Consider the following 24,817-nt stretch of genomic DNA (forward strand, 5'->3'; position numbering starts at 1 on the left):
CACCCTCAACATAGGGAGTTTGCAGCTTACCAGAGCAACCTCCCCTTGGGCAAAGTATGGGCACTCCTGAAACACATCTAAATATGCATGATGCTTCGCAATAAAAACATTCCATGTAACTCCATTTCAGAGTTTACAAATTCAGGACGGTTTGCCCAAATGGAGCTTAGCTACTTGGTTTTCTAATTTCTGGGTCAGTTCCATGTTTCACATCCTAGTTTGCAGAAGGGTGTTCCCTATTTTCTGTAAATCCCTTGCCAATTTAAACACTATATACTGTACTTAATAGCCCTCAGTATCCTGTGTAACTTGAAACAGAATCATATGACTAAATTAAATCAGGAAGATTACTTGCAGTTATGCTTCTTTAGCTTTAATCAGTTAAATACCTGCACTATCCTACTGATAACAACTGTAATCAATAAAATATATCTATAATGTATCTACGACACAAAGCCGACAACTTGTTCTGAAAGGCCCTCTTGGTTGCTCTGTTGCTTTATACTAGTGTGTTCATAAGTAATCAGCTCCATAGTCTGTTCTTAGCAAGAGCAGATGCTTTGCTAGTCTGTTTTGATCTTTAAAGGTATTGTTTCTCAGAGTGCTGTACATCTGTGTTTTCTGAATCATCCTATTATATGAAGCAATCTGTAGAATATAACTCAGTTCACAGTCTGGGTTAGTTTTGGATTCTTTTTGTCTGTCTGTCTCCTGTTTCCCCACTTCACCTCAACCATTTATGTTTGTCCAGAAGACCGGGAAGGGAGCTCCTACAAAAATGACGCAAGTATTGCTTCAAGGATCATTTATTTTGGTGTTATTGTTAGGAAAAGAACAGACTAAGTAACAAAAACAAAATGGGTGAAACTTCAGGGACAATTAATGGACTAAAAGCATCAATCAAAACTTGCAGAAATAGGGCCTTTTACTTTGATCTGTTGGTGAGCTTGGACATCATTTCAGTATCTGTGGAATTCTGAGTACCCACTAATGCGGTTTGTAGCTTGCAGTCATACTCATTGCTACTGATACAGCTCCATAGCTTTCAGCATTGTAGGGTCATTCGGAAGTGCAGGTTTTCTGTCATGCTTTCAAAGTTTTTGACACCCCTTTTGGTATGGGGAAGAGCTGACTTAAAAGAAAATCTGAAACTCACCAAGAAAAAAAGAAACCAACCCCTTGACAATTTAGCAGAATGTGCTCTTTGAAACCAATACTTTGCTGATGAACAAGACGCAGGTAGCTGCCATCTCTGTGACTGATGGAAAATGAGTATGTCTCAATCAAAGACATTTGTCATATCCTTCAGTTGACAGGGTAGGATCTAACAATTGTTCCTCAGGCACTACTGTTTCAGATTTCTTGGTATTCCAAGAAATGGAGCTAAATGACAGCTCCATTTAGCTGGTGCAGTCGCATCCAGGAAAACCAAAGCTTGCCTTGTAAAATAGGAAGCTCAATCGATTTTGAAAACACCAGATGCAATACACACAAGACTTATGTCTTCACTCCCGAGTTAACTCATGTGATTACCCTTGAGTTACTTCCTTATCACCAGGGAGAGCAGCCGTACTGCAGAAGAACAGCTGCGCTGCTGTTATGCCCTGTCTCCACACTGGCACTCTACTACCTTGTGTTTGCTGCAAAGACTTCTGGAGACACATCCCGTGGTCTGTAGTGCTATAGTAATCTGTGCTGCTCAGTCATTTTGTTAGGTTTTGCACTTCTTCCATTCCAGCCACTGAAGAGTTAAAATATCATAAGTGCACATTTACTGTATCAAATATTAATCCTTTTTCAGTCTGTTTATGATTTTGCTCCAGGCAAGGCATCTGTCTAGATCTACAATAACCAGTATTAGAAATAAGTCCGTTTTAAGGTTCAGAAGACTGTCTAGGGCACAGTAGATTATGCTAGGCTGAAATCTTTCAGAAAAATGATCTATTTTTTTAAATAAAAAATAGTGACTAGCCAAGTTTTGTAATAGAAATAACAACTGTAGTGTAATTTGAAAACTTATAATCCAAGTATTTTGGCAATATGCCCTTTTTTACTAACTTCTTCCCATTTTAAATTGTATTGGGGAAGCTCTCTGTTGTACACAAAAGACCTTCCTGGTAGCAGCTAGACGGTTGCCAACCAAATGATCTTATGTTTCAATATAAATCTCACGTTCATTGCAATCCGAGAATACATTAAAACTTTTGACCATGTCAGCGATCCATTTCTTAGATTTCTGGACACAGTCAGCCATTTCCAGATCTACTTCTGAATCTGAGGAATTGCTTAGCTCAAAATATGTAAAAGATATGTTGTTTTAGTAGAAACCAAAAAATAACCGTGAATCTTTTATTTATACCAATGATTACAGCATTTCCAAGGATAGTTTGGAATACCAAGAAATCTGAAACAGTAGTGCCTGAGGAACAATTGTTAGATCCTGCCCTTAGTCATGGAACTATTAAATAAATGTAGGAGTTTTCCCTTTTTTGATTCCAAGTGATTTCATTTGTTTCTAGTTTGTATATTAAGTGCTGAATTCTGTGCTCACTTATACCTGGGCAACACTATTGTAGATCTACTGCTGCAGGTGAGGGTAGAATGAAGCAAAGCAATCAATTAAAGGTGTTCCCATATTTCCCTGAATTGAAGCTCTTAGTACAGGCTGACTGGCCTTGTGTTTGTCTTATACCTTTGTCAAAATCCTGGTGGGTTTTGCAGTGATGGTTTGGAAGCAGACTTGCTTATCCATCTTTTGACAGAAGCCTGCTCAGGATAGATACCATGGGAAAAACCTATCAGATAGTCAGACTACTCTAGTTGTGTAGGCTAGAAATACATAGTACAATACTCCCTTCAGCTTTTTTAAAAAATTCTTCCCTATAGTACAAGGAGTACCCAGGAATCCTTTTGCACTGTTTCACACTGATGATCACAGCAGGCCACAGCATGATTCTGTCTCAGACTTCTTGGATACGTGGCAGCCCATCTGTAATTGCTTTGAGAACCTTGTGCTACACATGACCTCTTTGGACATTCAAGCCTAATGGTGCAAAGATTCCTGTTTAGTATTCCATTAGACAGAACAATACATACAGTAAGTCTGCTTCTCACACATGCACCTCTACAGGGTGGTCTCTTCTTCCTTCAATCTTGATAAAGAAACACACCTCCTTCCCTTTTTCCGTCCCAAGTGAGCAGATGATAAGAAGAGGTGCGTTCATAATACTTTTTTTGAGGTAAGGTTAGGTTTAAAGTATGTTGAGAAAGCTCTAAAGTTTTAATATGATTAGAATTTTTTGTGGCTACCATATAATCCATTACCGCTATAGCTGGATGTGTAAAATCTTATATGAAGATAGTTTCTTCAGTGAGTGTAGTGGTGGGGATACATTCCCTTTCTGTCATCATTACCTTTCGAGTGGAAATACCAGAGACTTCTAAACTCAGGTAATAGTGTAAGTCCCTTATTTGAGTCTCCTTCTGTTCCACAAGCAAACGCTACCAGCAGGATATAGTGTTCCAGTTTTCTCCAGGTGAACCATTTAGTGGGGGAGGGGGTAGACCATAGGTGCAGTTTTGGGGGGGATTCCCCCCCCAATAGAGGTGAGGCACATGGGGTTACATGCCACTCTCCCATCCCCGCCCCCATTTCTGCAAACACAGAGCTGCCCAGCTGAAGGAGGCTGTCTCTGCTCTGCTGACTCTGCTGCTGGACACCACCTCCTGGGTCCTAGTGTCAGTTGAGCTCCCCTTCTGTATGCTCTGAGCCTTCCTGTTTTCTGTGCAACAGTAGTGCCCATGGTGGGGCTGGGTAAGGGGGGTGGGTGGGGGAAGAGGCAGTGGGGAAGGAAGGAAGAGGGTGGAATAGGGCAGGGGAGGGGAATGTGGGAGTGAGGGGAGAGGGGTTGGAAAATGGGGCAGTGGGGGAGGGGGATGAGATGGGAAAGAAAAGGGGATAGGGGAATTGCAGGGGGAAGCGGGAGCCTGGCATGCGGCATCCCTTCAGCAGCAGCTGGGGCTCTCCCATTAAGCAGGCCCATTAAATCCTCACCCTGACAAGTCCTACCCCCTATACCTGGACCCCCCTAACGAGCCCCCCACACCAAGACCACACCCCACTGAGCCTCAACCAGTTGCACCTGCTACCTCATCCCATCAAGTCCCACTCCCCCAGCACCGGGACCCCCCACTAAGCCTCCCACACCAGACCCCCTGCCAAGCCCCATCTCAGCACACCCAGCCCTCCCGCTGAGCCCCAACCATCTTCACCTGGATCCTCTGCAGAGTCCCATTGCCCCTGCACCTGGAATGCCCCAATGAGCCCCTGTTCATCCACCCTCCCACTCAGCTGTCCGCACCCAGACTGGCCCACACAGAGATCTCTCACTCCACACCTGGAACCCCACCCTAAGCCCCTCCACACTTGGATCCTGCTGGGCTGAGCCTGCTCACCCACATCTGGTGCGCCTGGCGCAGAAGGGCAAAGCCTCAGGGTGTTTCTGGGGCAGGCCCGACCCTTTCCCTGTGTCTGGGTCGAGTGCAGCCTCACTGCCAAGTCTCTGTACCAGGGGAGATGGGGGCTTCAGGGTGATCTCCCACCTCAATGCAGCCAGTGGCCTGTGCTCCCCACTGCCATGCTGGAGCTACATTTATTTATTGACAAATAAAATTTGCAGAGTTTTGCAGAATTTTAAAACATTGTGTGCATAATTTTTATTTTTTTTGGCGCAAAATTTTAAATTTTTTGGCGTAGAATTCCCTCAGGAGTATTTAGTGAGGAGGTTCTATAAGTCATAATAAAAGGATAATCCTCTTATAGTTAGGTTAGTGTTCCGTACCAGTAAGAAAGTCCTGAGACTGTTGACTGATATGGCAGGTTAAGAAAGGATGGTATATTTCTTACCTGTTGTTTGAGTTCTGTCCAATTCTAGATTTCTCCTCACCCCATCTAAAATATTTCTTCAACCTCTCAGTATTTTAGGAGCATGCGGAATACGTCCAACTAAAGCATTCCGGGGTGTGCTATGAGCTGGAAATCCTATCTGTTTTCTATTTCTGTGTGTTGGATGTAAGGAATCTTAACCCAAGCATGAGGACTAGAAAGTGAAAATGCTAAGAATTGAAAGGCCAAATTTCAGAGCTGTTCTGAACACTTTTGAAGCACCTGCAATTCCAGCTGAAGCCCATGGGAGCTGCATTTGCTTAGTACCTCTCAAGACTTGCCCCTAAATTAGCAGATAAGAAATGTGCTTTTTGACAGCACATTTGACAGCATACTTTGTGATACAGAAGGTAGTTGCCATGATATTTATTTTTGCCACTCAGTAATGCTTGCTTAAAAAGAGAAGACATTTGAATCTCCCTACTGCACTGCGATTATATTTTTACCCTTTAGCATCAACATTGTCTCCTAGGCAGCAGGCAGAGGCCTGTTTAATGCATCCAAATAGGCATTTTCAGCTACTGGGAGATACTGTAAGCAAATGTCTCCAACCTGGCTCTCCTAAGTCATTAAGTACCACACTTTGCAAACATCTATGACTAATTCTATACTAGCAGAATGGTGGTCAAATGATTTTAAAATCCTGCATGCAGGAAAAGCTTTTACTTGGTTTAAAATACTGCCCCCTGAGCTTTGTTGTAAAATGCCAGGAACTCCTGCACTTGCTGATGACCATGGCTATGTGTGATGATGTGGGGAAAGATTCTATGGGAGGTGAAGAGCATAACAAATCGGCCCTGATCTTCCTTCCATTGTTCTATATTTATGAAGATCATACCAAAAAATGTAAACATTTTGTTCCTCTATCCAAAGTTGAAAGGTTTATTCAAGACCCGGCACTCTTTAAGATTTCTAACTAAAAAGACAAGTAGCACTTGTCTGTTTCCCTTAGGAAGGCATTTCTTTTAACTGTCACTTTGATTGGTAAACAGTCTGACTGTTTATATATCCCAAGATTTTAATACCTTTATTTGAATTGCATAAAGCCAGTTGAATGCAGTTTGGCATTAGGCAACAAAGCATATACATTTAGGTGCCAAGGAGAGACTCTGCTGTGCTTGAGATGCTTTACATTCCAAACCAGTTACCTTGTAAGTGTAATATTTACCAGATTTCAGTTCAGCTGGAGATGAAGAGCAGGCCTGTGGAGGAGGGGGAGCTAGGGAGAATTTGAGCTTGAGAAGGAAAAGCTTGAATGAATTGGTACAGCTTGCTAAATTCTTATTGGGTAATTGACTTAGGTGAAGACATTGTAAAGAACAGAGTCACTCACTGGGCAGTTTACTCAGGCTAAAATCACTGTGCAAGAAAGGGAAGGGAAAAATTGAAAGAACCACTCTAGCTGTGGATGTAAAGCTCTCTAGGCTTTGTTGGAGGTGGCTAACCTCTTAGCAAGCTTTGAGTTTTATTGCATTTGCACATGTGGACTGGTTATTACGATGACACAATAGCAGTTTTAAGACTTTCATCCCTACATAGCTTTACTTTTGTGCCAAGCCAGAATTTGTCTAGCCACGAGACTCCACTCAGTCAGAGGGGATTTCGGTCAATTTCTCAATCAATGCTGGAAAACTTCTTGTTTATAAACAGAGCTAGTCAATGAGATAAAGCTAAATGGTTGCAGGGACAGAGTCCCATAAACATTTTTCTGCTGAGCAAATAATAAAATCCAGAATCTGAGAAGAAACAAGATTGATTTGCAAAATCACCTACATAATTTGTGTCCCAATAATCCCCTCTACATGCCAGTGAAGAATGATTTCAAATGTTGTCTAGTAAACTGAAATATTAAAAAGAAGCTGGATCCAATTGGACTTCATTCTATTGTTTTTTTTCATGCCTCTCCAGATTGAAAAAAAATGCTCCAATTCCTAATACAATGTGTTACAATTGTGCAAAATCCTTAATCCTATTTTCCATTCATTTTATGTAGTAATTAAAACCACAGCACTGGGAACTGCTTTCATCGGCAACTTTCAATTGCAGAAGCCTACTTAACTTCACATGTCTTACAATTATGCATTTAATTTGACTGCCTTTCAATTCCAAAAGATGCTGAAACTTGACAATCTTACCTTAATTATCAATATATGCATCTGTTCTCCTTCTTACATGTACAGAATTGTACTGTACAGAACATGACAGCACAATTAGGCCTTTTTTAAAAAAAAAACAATGTTGTCTTTCATGGAGGGCATTGCAAAATGCTTCACTGAAAGAATAATTTATGAGCTTAAAGAGAAAGGAAAGTTTTAAGGGAATAATTAAAGATGGGAAATGACTCAGTGGCTTGAAGGAAGAAAATTATGGGAGAGTTCCAACTGAGATGCGGCAGCAAGAGTGATGGAGCCACCACCAACTGTGGAGAGTCATGTTTGAGAGGCACTCAGCATCTCTCGTGGTGGAGCCATACAAGTAGACTGAGAGATGGAGGGATAGTTTGGAAGGGACAACACCGAAGGATCATGATTCATTCAGATGGCAGCAATTCAACACTAAATCACTAATGGGTGCAGTGCCCACTTTTAATGGGATCTCTATGGAGAGAATTGTCCATATAAGCTAGTTCTCTTGACAATTAAAACAACACTTGCTTGTTGAGTTTTAAAAGCCAAACTTCATATTTCAAAGTTAGATGCTTTTGTGGGACTGGATGGCTCTGTCTAGACTGGCATCCAGTCCAGGTGAATCTCACTCCAGTATGTAAATGTCTGCTTCATAGATTCCCCATCCACGGTTGACACTAATTGTCAGCCCTGATTGGGAGCCTCAGACGGGAGGGCAAGAATGGAATGGTCATGAAGATTGAACTACACTCTTAGAGATGGTCTTTTCGAGACAGGAGTCAAGTACATTGGCAAGGCATTAGGGGGAACTCACATTGCCACCATCATAGATAAATAGAGGGATTCAATCATTAGGGCTATCCATCCAACACAAAATTCACACCATTTGCTCTTACGGTTACAGACTGTAACTCAGGAGAGTTCTTAAGCACATGCTTAAATCGATGCCCGTTCAGGAAAGCTCTTAAACTGACTTGAGTGGGACATAAGTTTAAAGTTAAGCACAGGCTTAAGTGCTTTCCCTAATCAGAGCCAAAGACCTTTTATACCACTGCACTATAGAAGATTCAAACTGATTTTATCATTTTTCCCACACATATTCTTTTCCAATTGGTTGAAACTCTCTGCAGATTAATAAAGGAAAAAGAAAATGTTTTACATGAAAACAACAATGCTGTGAAACAAGAGCAAAATGATTACAGTTGGATTCCCCCGCTGTAAGGTAGAGACACATAAACACAACAGTCTGAACAGCTCAAATTGAATTGTGAAATAGCCTGAGAATGTATTTTCACTGCCATTTCCTTGATTTCAACACCACTAAGTTTGTCATGTATGACGGCTTTGTGGTTGTTGTGACACTGTTGTAGAAAATTGGATTTAGGGAAAGCTTACTTAGTAGTTCTTTAAGTAATTCAGAATGTTTCCAATCCCCCCCCCCTCCCCGTTTTTCCCCCCTCCCCCTCCAGCACAGCTTGTTTCAGCAGTGGCATGTTTATGTATTGTATGAATAGTCTGTTAGCACTGAGTCATGGTGTCAGTGTATAACCGGGAGATAACCTTGGGGGTTCCAACCATTGTACTGGGTTGTACAACAACACTTGCAGTTACAAGTCTTTTCCCACAGACGATTAAAATGTAGATGTGTGTTCAGAGAAGTAAAACATTGTCCTGGTAATTTAGCATTGAAAAGCTTAACTCAGCTGCTAAGAGAATTTGTGATGGCTGTGTGTATTGTGGAAGTTGTAAGGTTTACAGAACCGGTGTTTTGGGCCCGGTCTGATTTTAGGGACATAGAAATATCAAGGCCAGTTTAGTTTACATTAAAAGAAGACTAAATATGTGCAGGGGATAGTCTTGAAAGTGTACTAAACCAGTTTTTGGTGTTGAAAGTTTGTGCCTGTGCTTTACTCCAAAGATAATGGGCTAATCACAATCTGTTTTACAGTCACCCAGGACTGGCCTCTGGTACCCCAAAAAACACACAGCCATGAATCCTCCAAATCAAGGGGACTGCAAACCAATTTGTGTCTGAGGGGGCTAGTGCCTAATGGGCTGCTGCTGCTGACAAGGCAGCAACAGGCCTCCTCTCAGCCTGCTGGCTGGCTCCCTGAGTACCCAGCATGGAAGGCTATATTATTAAATGGACTTAGCCTGGAACTAAGTCCTGAGGCTTCCTACATTCTAATCTGACAGACAGTGAATTCTTTCTGGGGGCTAGTCAAATCACTTAGCCACTCTTTGTTTCTGTGTATCCATATGTAAGATGGAGGCAATAATACATATCTCCATACCTACTTAACATATGTAGTGTTGCCAGTTTTGGTTGGATGTATTCCTAGAGGTTTCATCACATGACATAATCTTTAATTAAAGATTAATCTTTAATTCCTGGAGACTTCAGGACAATCCTGGAGATTTGGCAACCCTAGGGTGATAAGAACGGCCATACTGGGTCAAACCAAAGGTCCATCTAGCCCAGTCTCCTGTCTTCTGACAGTGGCCAATGCCAGATGCTTCAGAGGGAATGAACAGAACAGGTAATCATCAAGTGATCCATCCCCTGTCACCCAGTCCCAGTGTCTGGGATTAAATAGTGAATTGATGTTTGTAGAGCACTGTTATGTGTGTGCTAGAACTCTCCAGATTGCACACGCTCGTCCTCACAGGGACTGAGGCCCAGACCCCCAGACTCCAGTCTCATTTGGAGAATGTCCCCTTGAAATTAAACATTTCTAAATATTACAACCCTAGCCTCCACTTCTGCAGTGGAAGAGAGCATAACATTTTGCTCCAGAACCTTTTTATATAAAATGAACCTGTTAAGTTTGAGATTCCCCACAGAACCACCATTTTAACCCACCCTAAACTCCTCAGCCTGGCCCTGAGAATGGTGCTGTGATCACAGCGGAGAGGAGTTATTTATATTTGGTAAGGGGTAGGGAAAGAGGATAGAAAAGTGGCTCCATAGACCCTAAAAATATTCAGGCCATTTCTGAAAGTGTCAAATACTAAGGAGTCCATTGGAGTCATTGAGAAATATCACCAGCTGTCCAGTATGCCCACTCAGGGCTTTAAACATAGCTGAATAAGGTTACTTTCTTTTTCTAACTTATATGTATAGTATGTTTAGTTTATTAACAAACAATGATGACAAATCTTTTTGCACTTGGCGCAGTGTATTGAAAACTGCATTCTTGCTGCCTCAGAGCTGGCCTGAGCAGCCATATTGGCATCAGACCCCTGTCTCCAAGTGCAGGTGCATCCTGTCCATCTGCGGCAGGTTCCCCTTGAAGTTGTTAAGATTCCACAATTCCCATGTGCCTCTCTCTGACCTTACGCCTCAGTTCCAATACCTTGAGAAATCTTAGAGCCGTGAAAAGAGGGATATGCACAGCAGGTGCAGCGACGTAGCTATGCCAAGAGTCTCATATGCTGAAGAGAAGAATAGATTTGTAACAGAAGTAACGTTTGCAATAAGTCTGATGGATTCAGTAAAACTATGTCTGGACAATATTTTTTTTTAAAAAATATGGCTCATTAGTAAATTGGCACTGAGATAACATCCCAGAGCCAGGTTTAATTCTGCTGTCAGTATAAATGAAATTTATGAGGCAGGTGCCAAAAAGAGGACAGATTTAATAATAATAAACGCACACGCAAACCCAGCCCAATACTTAATCTCCTGTTGATAAGAGAATGAAAAACACTGTCTTTCATAAAAAAACATTCTTGGGGTTTTTTTTATTCTAATTATTATTTTATTTTTTACTACCACCCTCAAGAAGTCTGCGTATAAAGCAGTATAGTTACAAGTAATGTAGCCAGGCTTTTCATTGTATCTGCATGTTCACTCTGCCAATGGGGATGTCTCTTGTTACAGATCCCTTCTGAAAACTTCATTTAAGTAGTCTGCAACCAAGAAAAGAGGTGGGGGAAAGAAAGGAAGAAAAGGCCTTTGTTATGAAGTAGCCTGTGGTCAATCTTGCAAACATTGAAGGAGTTGAATCTGATACGTTTTAGGCATCAGCATGCTCAGCTTACCCAATACAACAAATTCAGAGGGCCTCAACTTTACCAGTTAAGAGGGTCAGCTTGTGTTCCCCGATCAGTTTCTTAAATGGAGATGGGAGCTAGCGCCTGTGATTCTTGCTTATAAATCCTAGCTGAAAAAGGAGCGGCACTCCATGGAAAGAGATGAAAGACACTTTGGGTATTTTTCTTACATTCCAGTATAAGCAGAATAGCAAAGTGCATACCTGAGAATTTTCCAAACACAACACACATCTATTTACATATTTGATTTCAGTGGTGATACATGATAACCTGGGATTTCATTCAAAGGATACCGATGGCGATTTGGAAGGGTTCTCCTTCCTCAGACATTCAGAAAATAGCTGGCGAGAGCTGAAGGACCGTTTGTTGGCAACCTTAATCAGGAGAAAACATGAGGCAGAGAGCGTGAAGACTGTCATCTTGTGCCGAAAAAACCCTCTTCCATTGTTACACTAGACTGCTGTGCATGCAGGGTGAAATCCTGGCCCTATTGAAGTCAATGGGATTGACTTCAGTAGGGCCAGAATTTTACCCCAGAGCGTTAAAGCAAGGCTGACGGCCCTGGTGGAAAGACTTGCACTGGTGGAAAGGGTCGAGCCAGCATGCTAAAGATAGCAGTGTTGGTTTTCTGGCTCGGTTCTGCCAAATCTCACCAGGAGTAGAAAATCATGAGACCATGTGACTGCAGTAATGATATGAGATTCTAGGGTAGAGCAAGCAAAGCTTCACTGTACATTTAGCTATAGAATTATATTGGTCTTTTTGCTTTTGTGTCATAATTGTAGAACATTCTGATGTGCAGCCACCATTAAGCCTTGAGCCGTGTGTGTCAATTACTAATTTAAAAAAATAGTTAAAGGGCCTGATTCACATTTACATTCTTTTAAAGGCCCCTTTACACTAGCAGAGTGGTGTAAAGGGGCCTTAGTGTGAATGAGGTTCAGCTTCATAGCTTTTAATCATTTTAGTTTGTGTATGTCTTAAAGATGGTCCAGGATGGAAAGCCAACTGGTACCACCAAAGTACTCTTGGGGAACTTGGTTCCCCTTTTAAGTAGACCAAGATAATTGTTGAGCAGCCCAAAATATGACCTGAAAATAGCTCTCTTGATGTGCACCAAGTGTTATCATCAGTGCTCAGTCCCTGTGTTTCAGCACGGGAGAGGAAAAGCAACACAGCAGCACCAAAAGATATAAATAAAGCAGAGGGAAGGAACGAGACGAGTGAATGTGTGCCGTGGAATTTCTTTTCAATTGATTCATTTCCGAACAATCCTAGAGGCAGCAGCAGAATGCATATAGTAAAGCAGAACACATCTGTGAAAAACTTGCAGGTGTTTACATGCAGGTTGCTGGCTGGCCTGATTTTTTTTTTTTTTGCAAAGGGGTGACTTTCTGATCTTCCAGAGAGAGAAAGAGAGGGGGAATAATTACTAGTCTTTCCCACTCCAGTGCTGCTTGTTCTGCTTCATCCTGAGAAGTGTAATTTAGAGGGGCAGATTCATAATCTGGGAAGGGTTCCATATTCATTTCTAAGAAAGTGAAGCATTCAACACTGGTCACACTAAGTCTTTCTTTGGTCTGTCACTGTTCCATCAGCAGTGATTGCTTTGTCCCATCTGGATTCTCTGTGCTCTGGGCAGGAATATATAACTTCATTTATCATTTTATAATCCTAGAGATGTAATGTTACACAGCACTCACGCAGCAAATATAATAGTCTAGCACAGCCGTGAAGAAAGATGAGCTCTGAGTGTACATTGGAAAAAAGAGAAAGTAAGTTTTTCTAGGGAAGGCCACAGACCTTCTTTCTCTAGTCAGAGGTTTCAACCATTTGAATATAGCTTTCAAACACCTCTGTAGTTCAGAGATATTTGGATCAGGATTTTGATTCAGGGCTTTGTGCTTAGTCCTACCACACTAAAATATTTCCCCCAATACTAGTAATGTTTCTTCTATAGTGGAACTGCACTTCTATACAGCCCTGGCCCTTTACAATTCCACTTCTCTTGTGGGGGGAGAAGTGTCATTTTTACAGGAACTCAGACTTATTCAGTGGAATGCACTCTCAAGACAGGAGGAATTTTAAAGGGCCAGGATCATGTCTTGTGTTTGACTAAATAGCAGTGCCTGACTACGAAGTACTAATAACAAAAGGTCCTCACAGTCCATATGATAATTTACTCTAACATATATTTAAACATGTAAGTCTAACTGCACAGTATCTAGCCTTCGTTCTCCTGTCTCTACCACTAGATTTCCATAGTCATTTCCTTTTCAATCTAAGCAGATGTTAGATGCACACATACAACTCCCTTTCCAATCAATGGGTTTTGTGCGTGGAAAGACTTTGTGATGGTGTGTATGTATTTTAAGGTTTTACTCTCACTTTCCTCCTAGCCCTGAGTCGCAATCAGATCCCCCATTCTGTTTTGCAAATGGGTGACCCTGCAATACTTCGTTTAGGCTAAATTCAACAAGGTCTCTCTGTCTCCAAAAATAAGTGTGTTGTAATTTGTTCTGTGGCCTGTTTCTCTTTATGGGAGCCTCTTAGATCCCACATAATGTCATTGGCATGTGTTGTGCAATGCAGGAAGAATGGGTTAGTAAGAGCACACTGACATACAGGTAATTGTTTTACAGCAGGCCTTCTTTTGAAAGGGAATAGTAGCTGTTGAAAAAAACCAGCTTTTGTTATCCACTGACATTAAATATGGTCACCCTTCTCTATAAAAGCCTTTTCCTCTCACCTCACCCACCAGCCATCCAGACTCTTTCACTATCGCTTTCTATTTTGGTAAAATTCTCCTGCAGCGGGTGGGCAGTGTGTGTGGGCTGGAATGAAGCAGGCATGCGTAGTATCTCTTTCTCCAAACTATTTAGCTCTTGCTGTCTCTACTTTGACAGCACTTAGCGTTTGGTCTTGTTTTTTTCATAGTTCATTCATCTGCAGGAAAGGAAGAAGGAATGGGTGCCCATGATGCTGTACAGCATCCAGTGACATATTAATGTTGGGTTTGTTAATGGCAAATAATAGGCAATATCAAGAAAAAGAGAGAGGTAAAGAGAGGATACACATGTTTTTTCATAACATTTTTGCCTTTTCATTTAGGCCATGCCCAGTGTGTTACTTTATAGCCCACTGTGTGGCTTTTTGATCACACAATCACGCAGACACTTGTGTTCAACAATTGTTTGCGTGTTTTTGTAGTTGGTCTGCTTATCACACGTTTGACACCATTATCCTAGGCAACTAGCAGGGACTGGGAGAAAGTTTTTTGCTTTATGCCTTTTGGAGAAGGGAGCCAGGGGTTGGCGAAGATTTAGGTCAGATTTTCAGTAGGTCTCACCACCCACAATTGGAGCCAGGTATTCAGGAGCACTCGGTTCCCATTTCAGCACCAGAGTACATGCCAGATTTTCAAAAGAGCATAACATCTGCTTAGTGCTTTTGAAAATCAGGCCACAAGTGTCACAGTAGCAACTACTGGTTGCTATGGTCTTTGGAAAATCTGACCCTTATTTAGGTATCTCTGTGGGAGCTGAGCAACTTTGAAAACCTATCCCGAAGTATGGGTGCTGAGCATCCAGAAAATCTGGTCTTTCTTGTCTTGGCTTAAAGCACCGGAAGAGGTGTCTGTCAAAAATACGTTAGTACTAGTTTCCCAGTTTGCAAGTGGACCCTGGGTCTCTTTGCACCAGGGTGGGTTCCAAGCCTGAATTAACTCAGTTTCCTTGCAGCTACAGTCTATCAGAAAGCAGTGGCTGTATGTGCCTGATAAAGGGAAGATAATGATAATGTCGACTATGGCCTTTGGCCATCACCAGACACATCTTTTCAGATAAACCAGCAGTGCACCCACATGTCCCTGTAACTTTGTTAAGTTTCACCATCCTCCCCCACGTTTTGAGGGAGTGAAGTAGCTGTTATCCTTTCTCCTGGCCTCCTCAGCTTCAGGGACTGGATGTGTTTTGGCAGCGTGGCTAGCTGTTATTGCCATGTAGCACAGAAGATGGACATGCATTCACTCTTGCTGTCTTGCACAGCAGCCCTTCTCCACCCGGTGGCACAGAGTCAATGAGAGAGGGAGAAGGAAGAGCCAGAACTGACTCGGTTCAGTAGGGTAACCGGTTTGTAGCCTGTATTGGTGGTATGGGGTGGCATTGCACAGAATAGCAGCAGTAAGCTGTTGAGTCATGCTCTGCTAGCTCAGATTTGGGTAAAGAACTTGCAGGGCCTGCAGAGCAGCAGGTGAGAGGGCTGCATAGGTGGAGTGGGTGTATAGCCATTTACTGCCTTGTTTGTTTGTTTTCCAGATGGAATTATGTTTTAAGCTGAGACTGCAAAGATTAGTAGCTTCATGGGAATGGGAGTTGAAGGGAGACCAAGAGAACATGCACAGTCAGAGGCAACACGTGGCGGGACAGGGACACAGAGTCATGTGACCCCCCCCCCCTAGATTTCTGCCAGGCCTGCTGCAGGGTCACCGCTGGGCAACTGTCCCAGTATGTTTGGGTCTCGCACCGGGACCTGTGGGTGATTTAACCAGGGCCATAGGGTGGCTGATGCACACGAGCCCCCTCCGGGGGAGGGAAGCACCTTGGAAACCACGGCTGGAAGGAAACCACCCAGCCGCCAGGGGCTCGGGGCATGGCCAGGGCTGCCCCACTCCCACACTTGGATTTCCTGTTGACTCAGAGCCTGCCTTGCTCAGTCACATGGTGCTGCTGGGCCCCAGCCCTGCGCGGCAGCTGGCGGAGCCAACCCAGGCAAGTGACCGCGGAGGCCAGGCGAGCTGCGCTACAAGCTGCACCCTGTGGGGAGAGGCAGGAGCAACAGCTGGGTGCTGCAGGGAAGGGCTGCTGCTTTCCGGGAGGGGAGACTGAGGGCAAGGGGGAGGCCTGCCCGGGTGTATGACCTGAGCTGTTTGGGGGAGTGGGGGAAGGAGGGCAGTCGAACCTTTAAATTGTGCCCTCCTACTATCAACAGTTATGCGTCATCTCTGTTAGAAGATTACATCTTTTTCTAACTGTGGCCAACTTTCCAAGCAGATAAACGTATTAATTTTCTTATTGTATTGTAGATTTTTACAGAGGAACAGCAGTTCAACAGTGGAACATTAAGCACAAAGTTGGATAATTATCATCTTGTAAATCCATGATCCCCTAGAACTGTATGGCTGTAGTTGGCTGTGCACTGCGTGGCTACATGGAGCTTCACAGGCACAGCGTGGCTAGAAGTCACCTCCTCCTGTTGTAATACTTGTACCATTTCAGCATAGATCATAATCTATTAGTTATCAGCAGAATAGGGCCTATGATGTACATTGAGTCCTGATAGGCAGTTCATGAAAATATAAAGAGAAAATTACACAGATAGATTCCCTTCTGGGTATGCATTGACCATAATGACTCTTAAAAGTTCATGAGCTAATATGGAAAGAAGTTAATTAAATAAAGAGACCTCATCAGTATTGATTTGTGGAAATATAACTGATTGGGGGAAAAGTCAGCATTTTGGGTAACTAGAGTAGGAGTCCTGTCTAGGGCTAAGGTTTTGGGTTTGGGTTTTTTCATAGCAAGGATTTGGACTTGACAATCCATGTTCTTAATGGTGGCATATTGGCCCTTTACCATTCTGCTGGGTTGACTGTTCTAGCAGCCAGTATCAGTGGTACAGCAACTGATTTGATTTCAGTTGTCATCAATCCTCAGTTTTCCCACGGCTTCAGAAGAGTAGTCAGCAATTGGGTCCCAAACCTATTCTCTTTCTTACTGCCTTTATGTTACGGAAATATCTCTTCCTTTCTTTCTCTCTCTCTCTCTCTCTGTATATCCAAATATATTATGTCCATTGTCATGATATGTAGATACCAAACACACAAATTCAAAGAAGTACCAGGGATATGAGATTGTGAACCTTGTACTCCACTTCTCTTCCCTCCCCTCTGCCCACTGTGATTAGGATTTATTACTACGGATTATTCTGTGGAATAGATCAAGTTGCAATGTTGCAACTTCTGACTTTGTTAGGAGCCTTATCTCATTTTCAAAAGGGATTTAGGCACTTAGGAACCAAAATCCCACTGAAAAATCAATGGAATTTGGGCTCCTGGGTGCCTAAATCCCTTTTGAAAATGAGACTCAGATTCCTAAATAAGTGATGGATTGCAGCGTGGAGTGCAGCAATACTTAATGCCTTTACAAATCTGAGCCTCCCTCAATAACAGAAGCTACAAACAGATGTGTCTTGCATTATGCTCTGAAAGAGGCAAGACACAAATGTATCCTGATCTGTGGTGGAAGGGAATACCATTGCCGGGAGCCCTCAGCTGAAAACTCCCTGCTGTACACTCCCAAGAATGTCACCCTTCGCTCCATCAGCCACAGTGTCCCTGTTGGATGGTAGTGTTAGCAGGGGACTGTGTATAGAGAAGTGGTTGCTCAAGGAGTCAAGTAATAACCCTTTGACAACTTTGAAGATTAAAAACTGGGATGTTAAAGCGGATCCAGACAGGAAGCCAGTGCAGAGCTGACTTTCTGACTTTGTGGCATCACTGCAGGAAGTTGAATAGATATCTGCATCAAGCTCCACACTGCAGCCACAGTATGATCCATCTAGGTCCAAGGCATTGGAATAGCAGATGGATGTCTTCAGAAGCCTTTATCACAGAGGGAAAAGCTTACTGTGGGGGTGTACATCTGAGCTGTCCATTTGGGCCTCTGAATACTTGAATGATGGACCCCTGAAAACATGAATGAAGCCCATAAGCATGATTTGGCTCATCTGTATATAGGCATCTGATTGCATTCTGGAGACTGCTTCCCACAGAATTCTGCAGTCACGTTGGAGTCACAAGGGGTGAGCAGAATAATTAGCCGTGAGCTTTTGGAATCCAGATGTGTTAGACAACTGTCTCATTCCTTGGAGAGGTTTTCACTGGAAGAGGGTGCCTGACAGCAAGGATAGGATCCTGCTGGAAAGATATTCAGTGATAGCTTACAAGTTGTCTTTCCCTCCACCTCCTAGTACATACAGCTTCAGTTGTCACATGCCATTGTTGTTAAAGGAGGGCTGCTCTGGACAAGAATCCATATGTAGGGCCAGGAATGAAATCTAAACAGGAGGTGGGAAGAAACAATGTCATGTTATGCAAAAGTGACTGCTGCCTATTTAAAAAAAAAAAAAAAAAAAGTAGGCTATTGCTATCAGTGAGTTGCAATCTAAACAGCCAAAATGGTTCTAATAGTCAGAGGGCTAGGGACCTCTGCCAGAGCATAGAAAGCATAACAACTGCATTTAATAACAATCAAGCTACTCTTATAAATATTTGCATATGCTTCTTCAAAGCCTAGTACATGGCCATTCATATAATTCAGTTAGGACGAATAAAAAGGAGAGACAGAGAGGGGGAAAAAAGGGACCCCATGTTTTGTAACTGTCATAATGAAGAACGGGCAGAACACCAGAAAGAAGAGGAGAAGGAGGGGAAAATAAAAAGCAAAGAAAACCCTCCAAAGTTTAATAAACACAAAAGGGAATAAAAATAAATCTTTCAAGCATTTATTACCAGCCCTTGATGGAAGGATTAGATTGAAGCTCTCAGCCTTTCCAGTGTGGGTGGATGTGTGAAGTCAGTCCTTATGGTTTCTACCAATGAGAAAAGAAAAGTTGTTTACATTTCCTAACAACAGGAAACATATTGAATTAGTTCCACTCATTCGTGATGCTCTTTCAAAGAATGTTTAAGGCTTCTGCTCTCTAACAATGAAACTGTGCTTGGAAACTAAATGGGACGGACTCATCCCTGGTGTAAATGCATTGAAATTCTTGGGCCAGAGTCAAAGGGGAGTTGAAGGGAGTCCAACTGTGCCTAATTTGATACAATTTGTATGCTAGGGAGGGGTCAGAAGAAGATACAAATTACAGCATCTTAGAGTCACTTGGGGCCAAATCCAACTTTTTTTAAAGTCAGTGGGAGTCTTTCTACTGTCTTAAAGATGGCTACAATACACAGACTTAATGTTGATACAATAGGATGGATAGATTTCTGAAGCCCCAATTTTGCAGTTATTTGTGAAGATTTTGTAAGTTAAGTAACCCGTCTTCAGTTATTTTGAAATCTTTGATATCCCCACACCTTTCGTGTAATGGAGATTGAATTCTATTTTATTTGGCAACGAAAAAATGGTAAAATAAATAGATAAAAATATTGATTTTGTTTGATCAGAAAAAATATATTGGAGAGGTGTGTCAAGAAAATTATTGGCAGATCCTTCAAAAATGCATTCATGGATTAATAATAGGCTGTATCTAAAACAAAAAACAGAAAAGGGACAAGGAAGTATAATTTCTATAAACAACATTGAGCAACCTAGAGGAGACCCTTGCTAGATCTTATTCAGTAGAAATAGAGGAATAAATATGTGGACATACAGTAGATCTTAATTTAATTCTGACACAGAGGGATGAATGGGATCTTATGTACCTCAAATAAAAGCATATGAACAGGATGTGTGTGTTTGTGCATGCGTGTGCATTTGCCTGTGTGTACGGGAGGAGTAGCCCTTTCCTAACCTGGTTTATCCACAGGGAATAAAATCGTAGGCTGATACCTTAAATAATTGACAAGGAAGGACAATTTACAATTAATCCTAAAGACATCAATCATATATTTATGCATTATTAGCCAAAATTATATTCCTCACATGATGTGAAATCTGAGGGTTCTATTGAAAAATTTCTTTTCCTAGTAGGACAAGATTTGAACCAGGCACAGGTAGTAATCTTGGAGTTCCCTATAACAGAAAAAGAAATCAAGAAGGTTATTTCTGCTCTAAATGGGGATATACCCCCTGGTTCAGACACCTTTCTGATCGAATTTCTCAAAAGTATTGAGACTAAATTTTGTTTGGTATGTAAAGGGAAGAAGGCAATTCCCTAGTACTTTGAGAGAGGCCCACAACCATTGTATTACTCAAGATAAGGACTTTCTGTTACCAAGGCTTTATAGACCAAATTCTGAATTTAAGATTATAGCAAACATTTTAGCCAGCTGGGTGGCAAGGATGTTGCCCAGCATAGTGATCAGATGGGGGTTGTTTTAGGATGTGGTATATTTGCTAATTTGAGAAGATTTTTTAATTGATGGGACCAGTAAGAAAGACTGATAAGTCAACGTGCTAACTGCACTAGGTGTGAGGAAGGCATTTGACCATGTTGAGTGGAACTTTATTTTGGAAATCCTCTTTTATGTGGGCTTTGGTACGTATTCTGAGAATTGGTTATCTACTATGTATAGTGAAGCCAAACTATGGTCTAGATCAGTTCTTTATCATCTGAAATTTTCCTCTTATTAAGAATTACTTTTCAAGATTATCCATTTTCCAGGTTTTAATGAGATTTTGGGGCATATGTCTAGAGGAGATGCTCTTGTAAAGGGCATAAGGACAGTAGAAATATATGATTTCATTTTTTGCTGATGGGGCCCTTCTCTTTACTGCATTGGTACTTGCCTTGTATTTGTTCTTTACTGTATTCAAATCCAGACAGAATGTATAAAACAGATGCAATGAACAGTGACAGGTGTACTAAATGTAAAAGTGAGGCTGGTGCCTTTTTGAAAATTATCTAGAACTGCTGGGTTGTTCAAAAGTTCAGATAGCAGTGGAAAAATATCTTAAATACATTGTAGACATGCAACATGTTCTTTGTCTGTGGGTTTCCATTATTAATGATCTGTCCCAATCATCCTCTAGTAGTTTAGAAATAGACTCAAACTTATTGGAGTTGTCTTTTCTATAGCTAGGAATTGTATAATGCCTCACAGAAGAAAGAACTCTATTCCATCAGTAGGAGAATGTATTAATGCCCTAGAGTCAGTATATTACAGGAAAAGGGATTGAGCAAGAGTCTCCTCCAGGATGTTTAAGAAAGCTCAAGAGTCACACTTGGGTTTTTAACAATATAGGCCCAATCCTATAATGTGCTGGGTGCCAACTGCTTCCACAGCATGACAAGTATTGAGATGTGTGAAGAGTGGGGAGAATGTTGTGTTTTAAAGATGGTGGCCCAAATTTTCTGCTGGCATAACCCTGATGAAGCCCGCAGAGTTACATGGACAGAGGATTTGGCCCACTTTGTCAATTTGTAATGCTCCCCCCCCCAATTATGTGTTTTTCATCTTTGTTGCTCTTCTATACAGTTTTCAATTTAAAAAAATGTAAAAGAAAAGTCAGACTTCCCCTTAGCTTTAGTGGGAATTGTATCAGGCCCCTAGCTTCACTTAGACTCATCTCTGAATTTGGCTCACTGTACCCACTCTGCAATTGGAGGACCTTTTGCCAAACAGCAGTGTGAAGAATGTCACACATGCAGAGCGTTTTCAGCAACACTATTACTCTTGCACCAAAAAATAAAAAATTCTGCACCAAAAAAATAAAAATTCTGCACACAATATTTTAAAATTCTGCAAATTTTATTAATCAAATATATATGGAGGCTCCAGCATGGCATTGGGGAGCACAGGCCACTAGCTGCACAGAGGTGGGAGATCACACCTCTGTGCAGCTCCCCCCGAGACATGGACTTAGCAGTGAGGCTACACCCAACCCTGACATAGCGCAAGGACTGGGCCTGCCCCAGAAACACCCCAGGGCTCTGCCCCTCCAGGCCAGGTGTGGGCAGGCAGGCTTAGCAAGTCAGGATCCAAGTGTGGAGGGGCTTAGTATGGGGGATCCAGGTGTGGGTTGAGAGGGGTCTGTGTGGGGCAATCTGGGTGCGGGCAGCTCAGTAGGGGATCCGAATGCGGGGGATCTAGATGCACAGGGTTTTGTTGGGGGGTTCTAGGTCCAGGGGAGTCCTGGTGAAGGTAGTTTGGGATCAGCAGGGGGAGGGGTGTGGGTGTACGGGGGACTGAACTCAGCAGGGGGGTCTGGGTGTGTGGGCAGCTCCCTATACAGGGATCCCTCCCCCTGCACCTGAGGAGCAATCGGTGCAGGAAGCACAGGAGGGGAGGAGGAGTTTGCAGAGCTTCCTGCAGCTGGGGGAGAAATCTGGGGGTGGGTCTGACTTGGCTCCAGATGCTGTGCAGGGGAAGAGGAAGTCCCGTCCTCCCCAGCCCAGCCGGGACTAGCAGCTGAGCCTGGTGCAGGATAGAAGCCACTAGCCGGGTCTTCCCCAGTCCCGTCCTTTGCCCCACAGTGATTTACCTCTCTGGCGGCTGCCCTGGGCACCCGAAACATACTGCTGGGGAGGGTAGCTCACTGCTCTTGTGGCTTCCCTGTCATTTTTCTGCAGGGAAGCAAAGAAATCTGCTGGGGACATAAATTCTGTGCATGTGCAGTATTCCCCCAGGAGTAGCATTATGCATGGTTTGCTGCTTGTGCTCATGGACAAAATTAGGTAGAACAGCTTACGATGATCACTGAACCCATTAAGTTACATGGAATTGGGTGTAAGTGCTTGCCATGTTAACATCAGATAAGGTTTAGGAGAGGAAGCCTTTTGGAATTTAAACTGATGATTTTTGTAATGCTGTCTTTTAAGATTTTGATTCAGCTTTTCTAAATATTAAAATTGTGCCTGTGCTTTTGCCTGATCATCTTCAGTGCACAGCAAGAGTTCATTTTAATATATATCTGATCAGTTATCATTGATAGTTGGTCACTGGATATGTAGTTCTCTTTTTGTACATGCTGGTCTATTCCCTTTCCCTTCTAATTATTTTTTGCAGTTTAATACAATCAAAATATTTAAAACAGAAAACACATTGTACAGGGCTGAATATTTTTACTGTAGGCTTTGAAAAAATGAAACCTATATGGGGCAAAGTGCTTGCCATTAAATTCTGTTTTCTTGGAAAATACAATTAAGCCTATGCAAGTCTGAAGTCATTCGCCAGAGATCAACTGTCATGAACATGCTCCAATTTATAAGCATCCAGGATTTTCCACTGTTACTTTTTAAGAACAGGGTTAAATGCATGCCCTGAAATAGAGTTTGAAATGGTTTGTTAATCTCTATTAATCTGCTATTCCTCTAGTCAAACACATGTGTTTATTTTTCTGGTTAAATTGTTAATGATATTAAATTGGCCGTTGGAAACTGAATCGTGCTGCACACATTTCCCTTACTGTTTCTTGAGGCTATCGTATGTTGCGGTCTTTGAAAGAACAATGTATTTTATCATTTTAAAAGATTACACTAACTTCTTGCAGATGCCATCCCACCAAACTATTACAGCCTTTACTACAGAATCGTAAGATTTGACGTCTCAGCGATGGAGAAAAATGCTTCCAACTTGGTGAAGGCAGAGTTTAGAGTTTTTCGTATGCAGAATTCAAGGGCACGGGTATCTGAACAACGAATAGAACTGTATCAGGTAAAGCTCTGACTATTACTGCGGATTATTGTACTAAGTCCTTATGATAACGTTCCCTGTGCCTGATTCTCTGCTGTCTTACTTTGGTTTACCCTCAAATGACCCCGTTGATTTCAGTGGAGTGACTCCCAGATTACACTTATGTAAGCGAGGAGAGAATCAGGCTTCATGTGCTCAAAATCTTAAATTGAAAAACTAATTTTAAGTGTCTTCACAGTTCAAGCTAGTAAATTAATAATAATAATAATACTTTGCACTTCTACATCTCCTTTCATTGCAAAATCTCAACGTGCTCTACAAATATTAATTCATTAATTAGGTCTTACAGCACCTTTCTGAAGTAAAAAAATATTATTATCCCCAATTAAACAGATGGAACAAAATGAGGCAGAAAGAGGTTAAGACCCAATTTTCAAAAGCACCCTCTAATTTTGGGTGGCCAGCAACTTCAGTTGAAGTCAGTGGGAGCTGTAATGTGCTCAGCACCGTTGAAAATTAGACCTCAGATGTCTAAATTTGGGCATGCAACATTGGAGGGTGCTTATGAAACTTGACCCTACATGATCTGCCCCAAATAACACACTGAGTCAGTGGCAAGAGCAAGGAACAGAATCCAGGATCCTAACTCTCCATCTCTTGATCTAATCACTAGTTTACATATGAGAAATGGGACTGTTGTTCTCAGGCCTAATCCCCAGCTGGACTGTATCAGAGCTGTTTACTCTTCTTTACCAAAAATTATCATTATAGCATTTTAAAGTAAGATTACAATTTGAGGCTTTATTTGTGGTACTGTTTCTGTATGATAGCCACATAGATCAAAGGGAAAGGAGGAAGCAGAAACAGAGAGACGAAGAGTTATATGCTCTTGCCTCTCTTCCATAGGTCCGTCCTGGTGAGACTTCTTTATATTTTAATAAAATGTATTTTTGTTGGTTACTCTGAAAGTTCACTAGGCATTTCAGCTAATAACATATGGCGACTTATGAGCTCAGCTCCCGGGAGTTCTCACCAAAGAAGTATGTTGGTTATCATATGGGTATTACAGGAACCACATGATACTTGTGTAGCATTGCCTCTCTGCTAGGCATTCTGCCCTGGATCACACCTGTTAAACCCCAGTAAAGTCCACAGGGGAGACTCTGGGCAGTATCATTGACTTCAGTGAGACTATTTGTGGAGTAAAGTACAGCTCAGTGGAATAAGGGTATTACCATTTGCTTTAAGAGTTTGTGCTGCTTTCTTGAAACTGGAGCTCTGCTGCTATCATCCCTGAGAAGCTGCCATGAGAAGTATGCACTGCAGTCA

The 24,817-nt window shown here is 42.1% G+C and overlaps 1 protein-coding gene across 1 annotated transcript in view; it reads left to right on the top strand.

The window, feature by feature from the left end:
- The window catches only part of TGFB2 (transforming growth factor beta 2), a 75,652-nt gene that overhangs the window by 22,542 nt on the left and 28,293 nt on the right, over window positions 1–24,817 (top strand). Inside the window, exon 2 of the mRNA XM_034764605.1 lies at window positions 23,346–23,509. Coding sequence (XP_034620496.1) covers window positions 23,346–23,509 — 164 coding nt within the window. The remainder of the gene's footprint in view (window positions 1–23,345; window positions 23,510–24,817) is intronic.

This window comes from Trachemys scripta, chromosome 3 (genome assembly GCF_013100865.1).
Source record: "Trachemys scripta elegans isolate TJP31775 chromosome 3, CAS_Tse_1.0, whole genome shotgun sequence".
Lineage (NCBI taxonomy): Eukaryota > Metazoa > Chordata > Testudines > Emydidae > Trachemys > Trachemys scripta.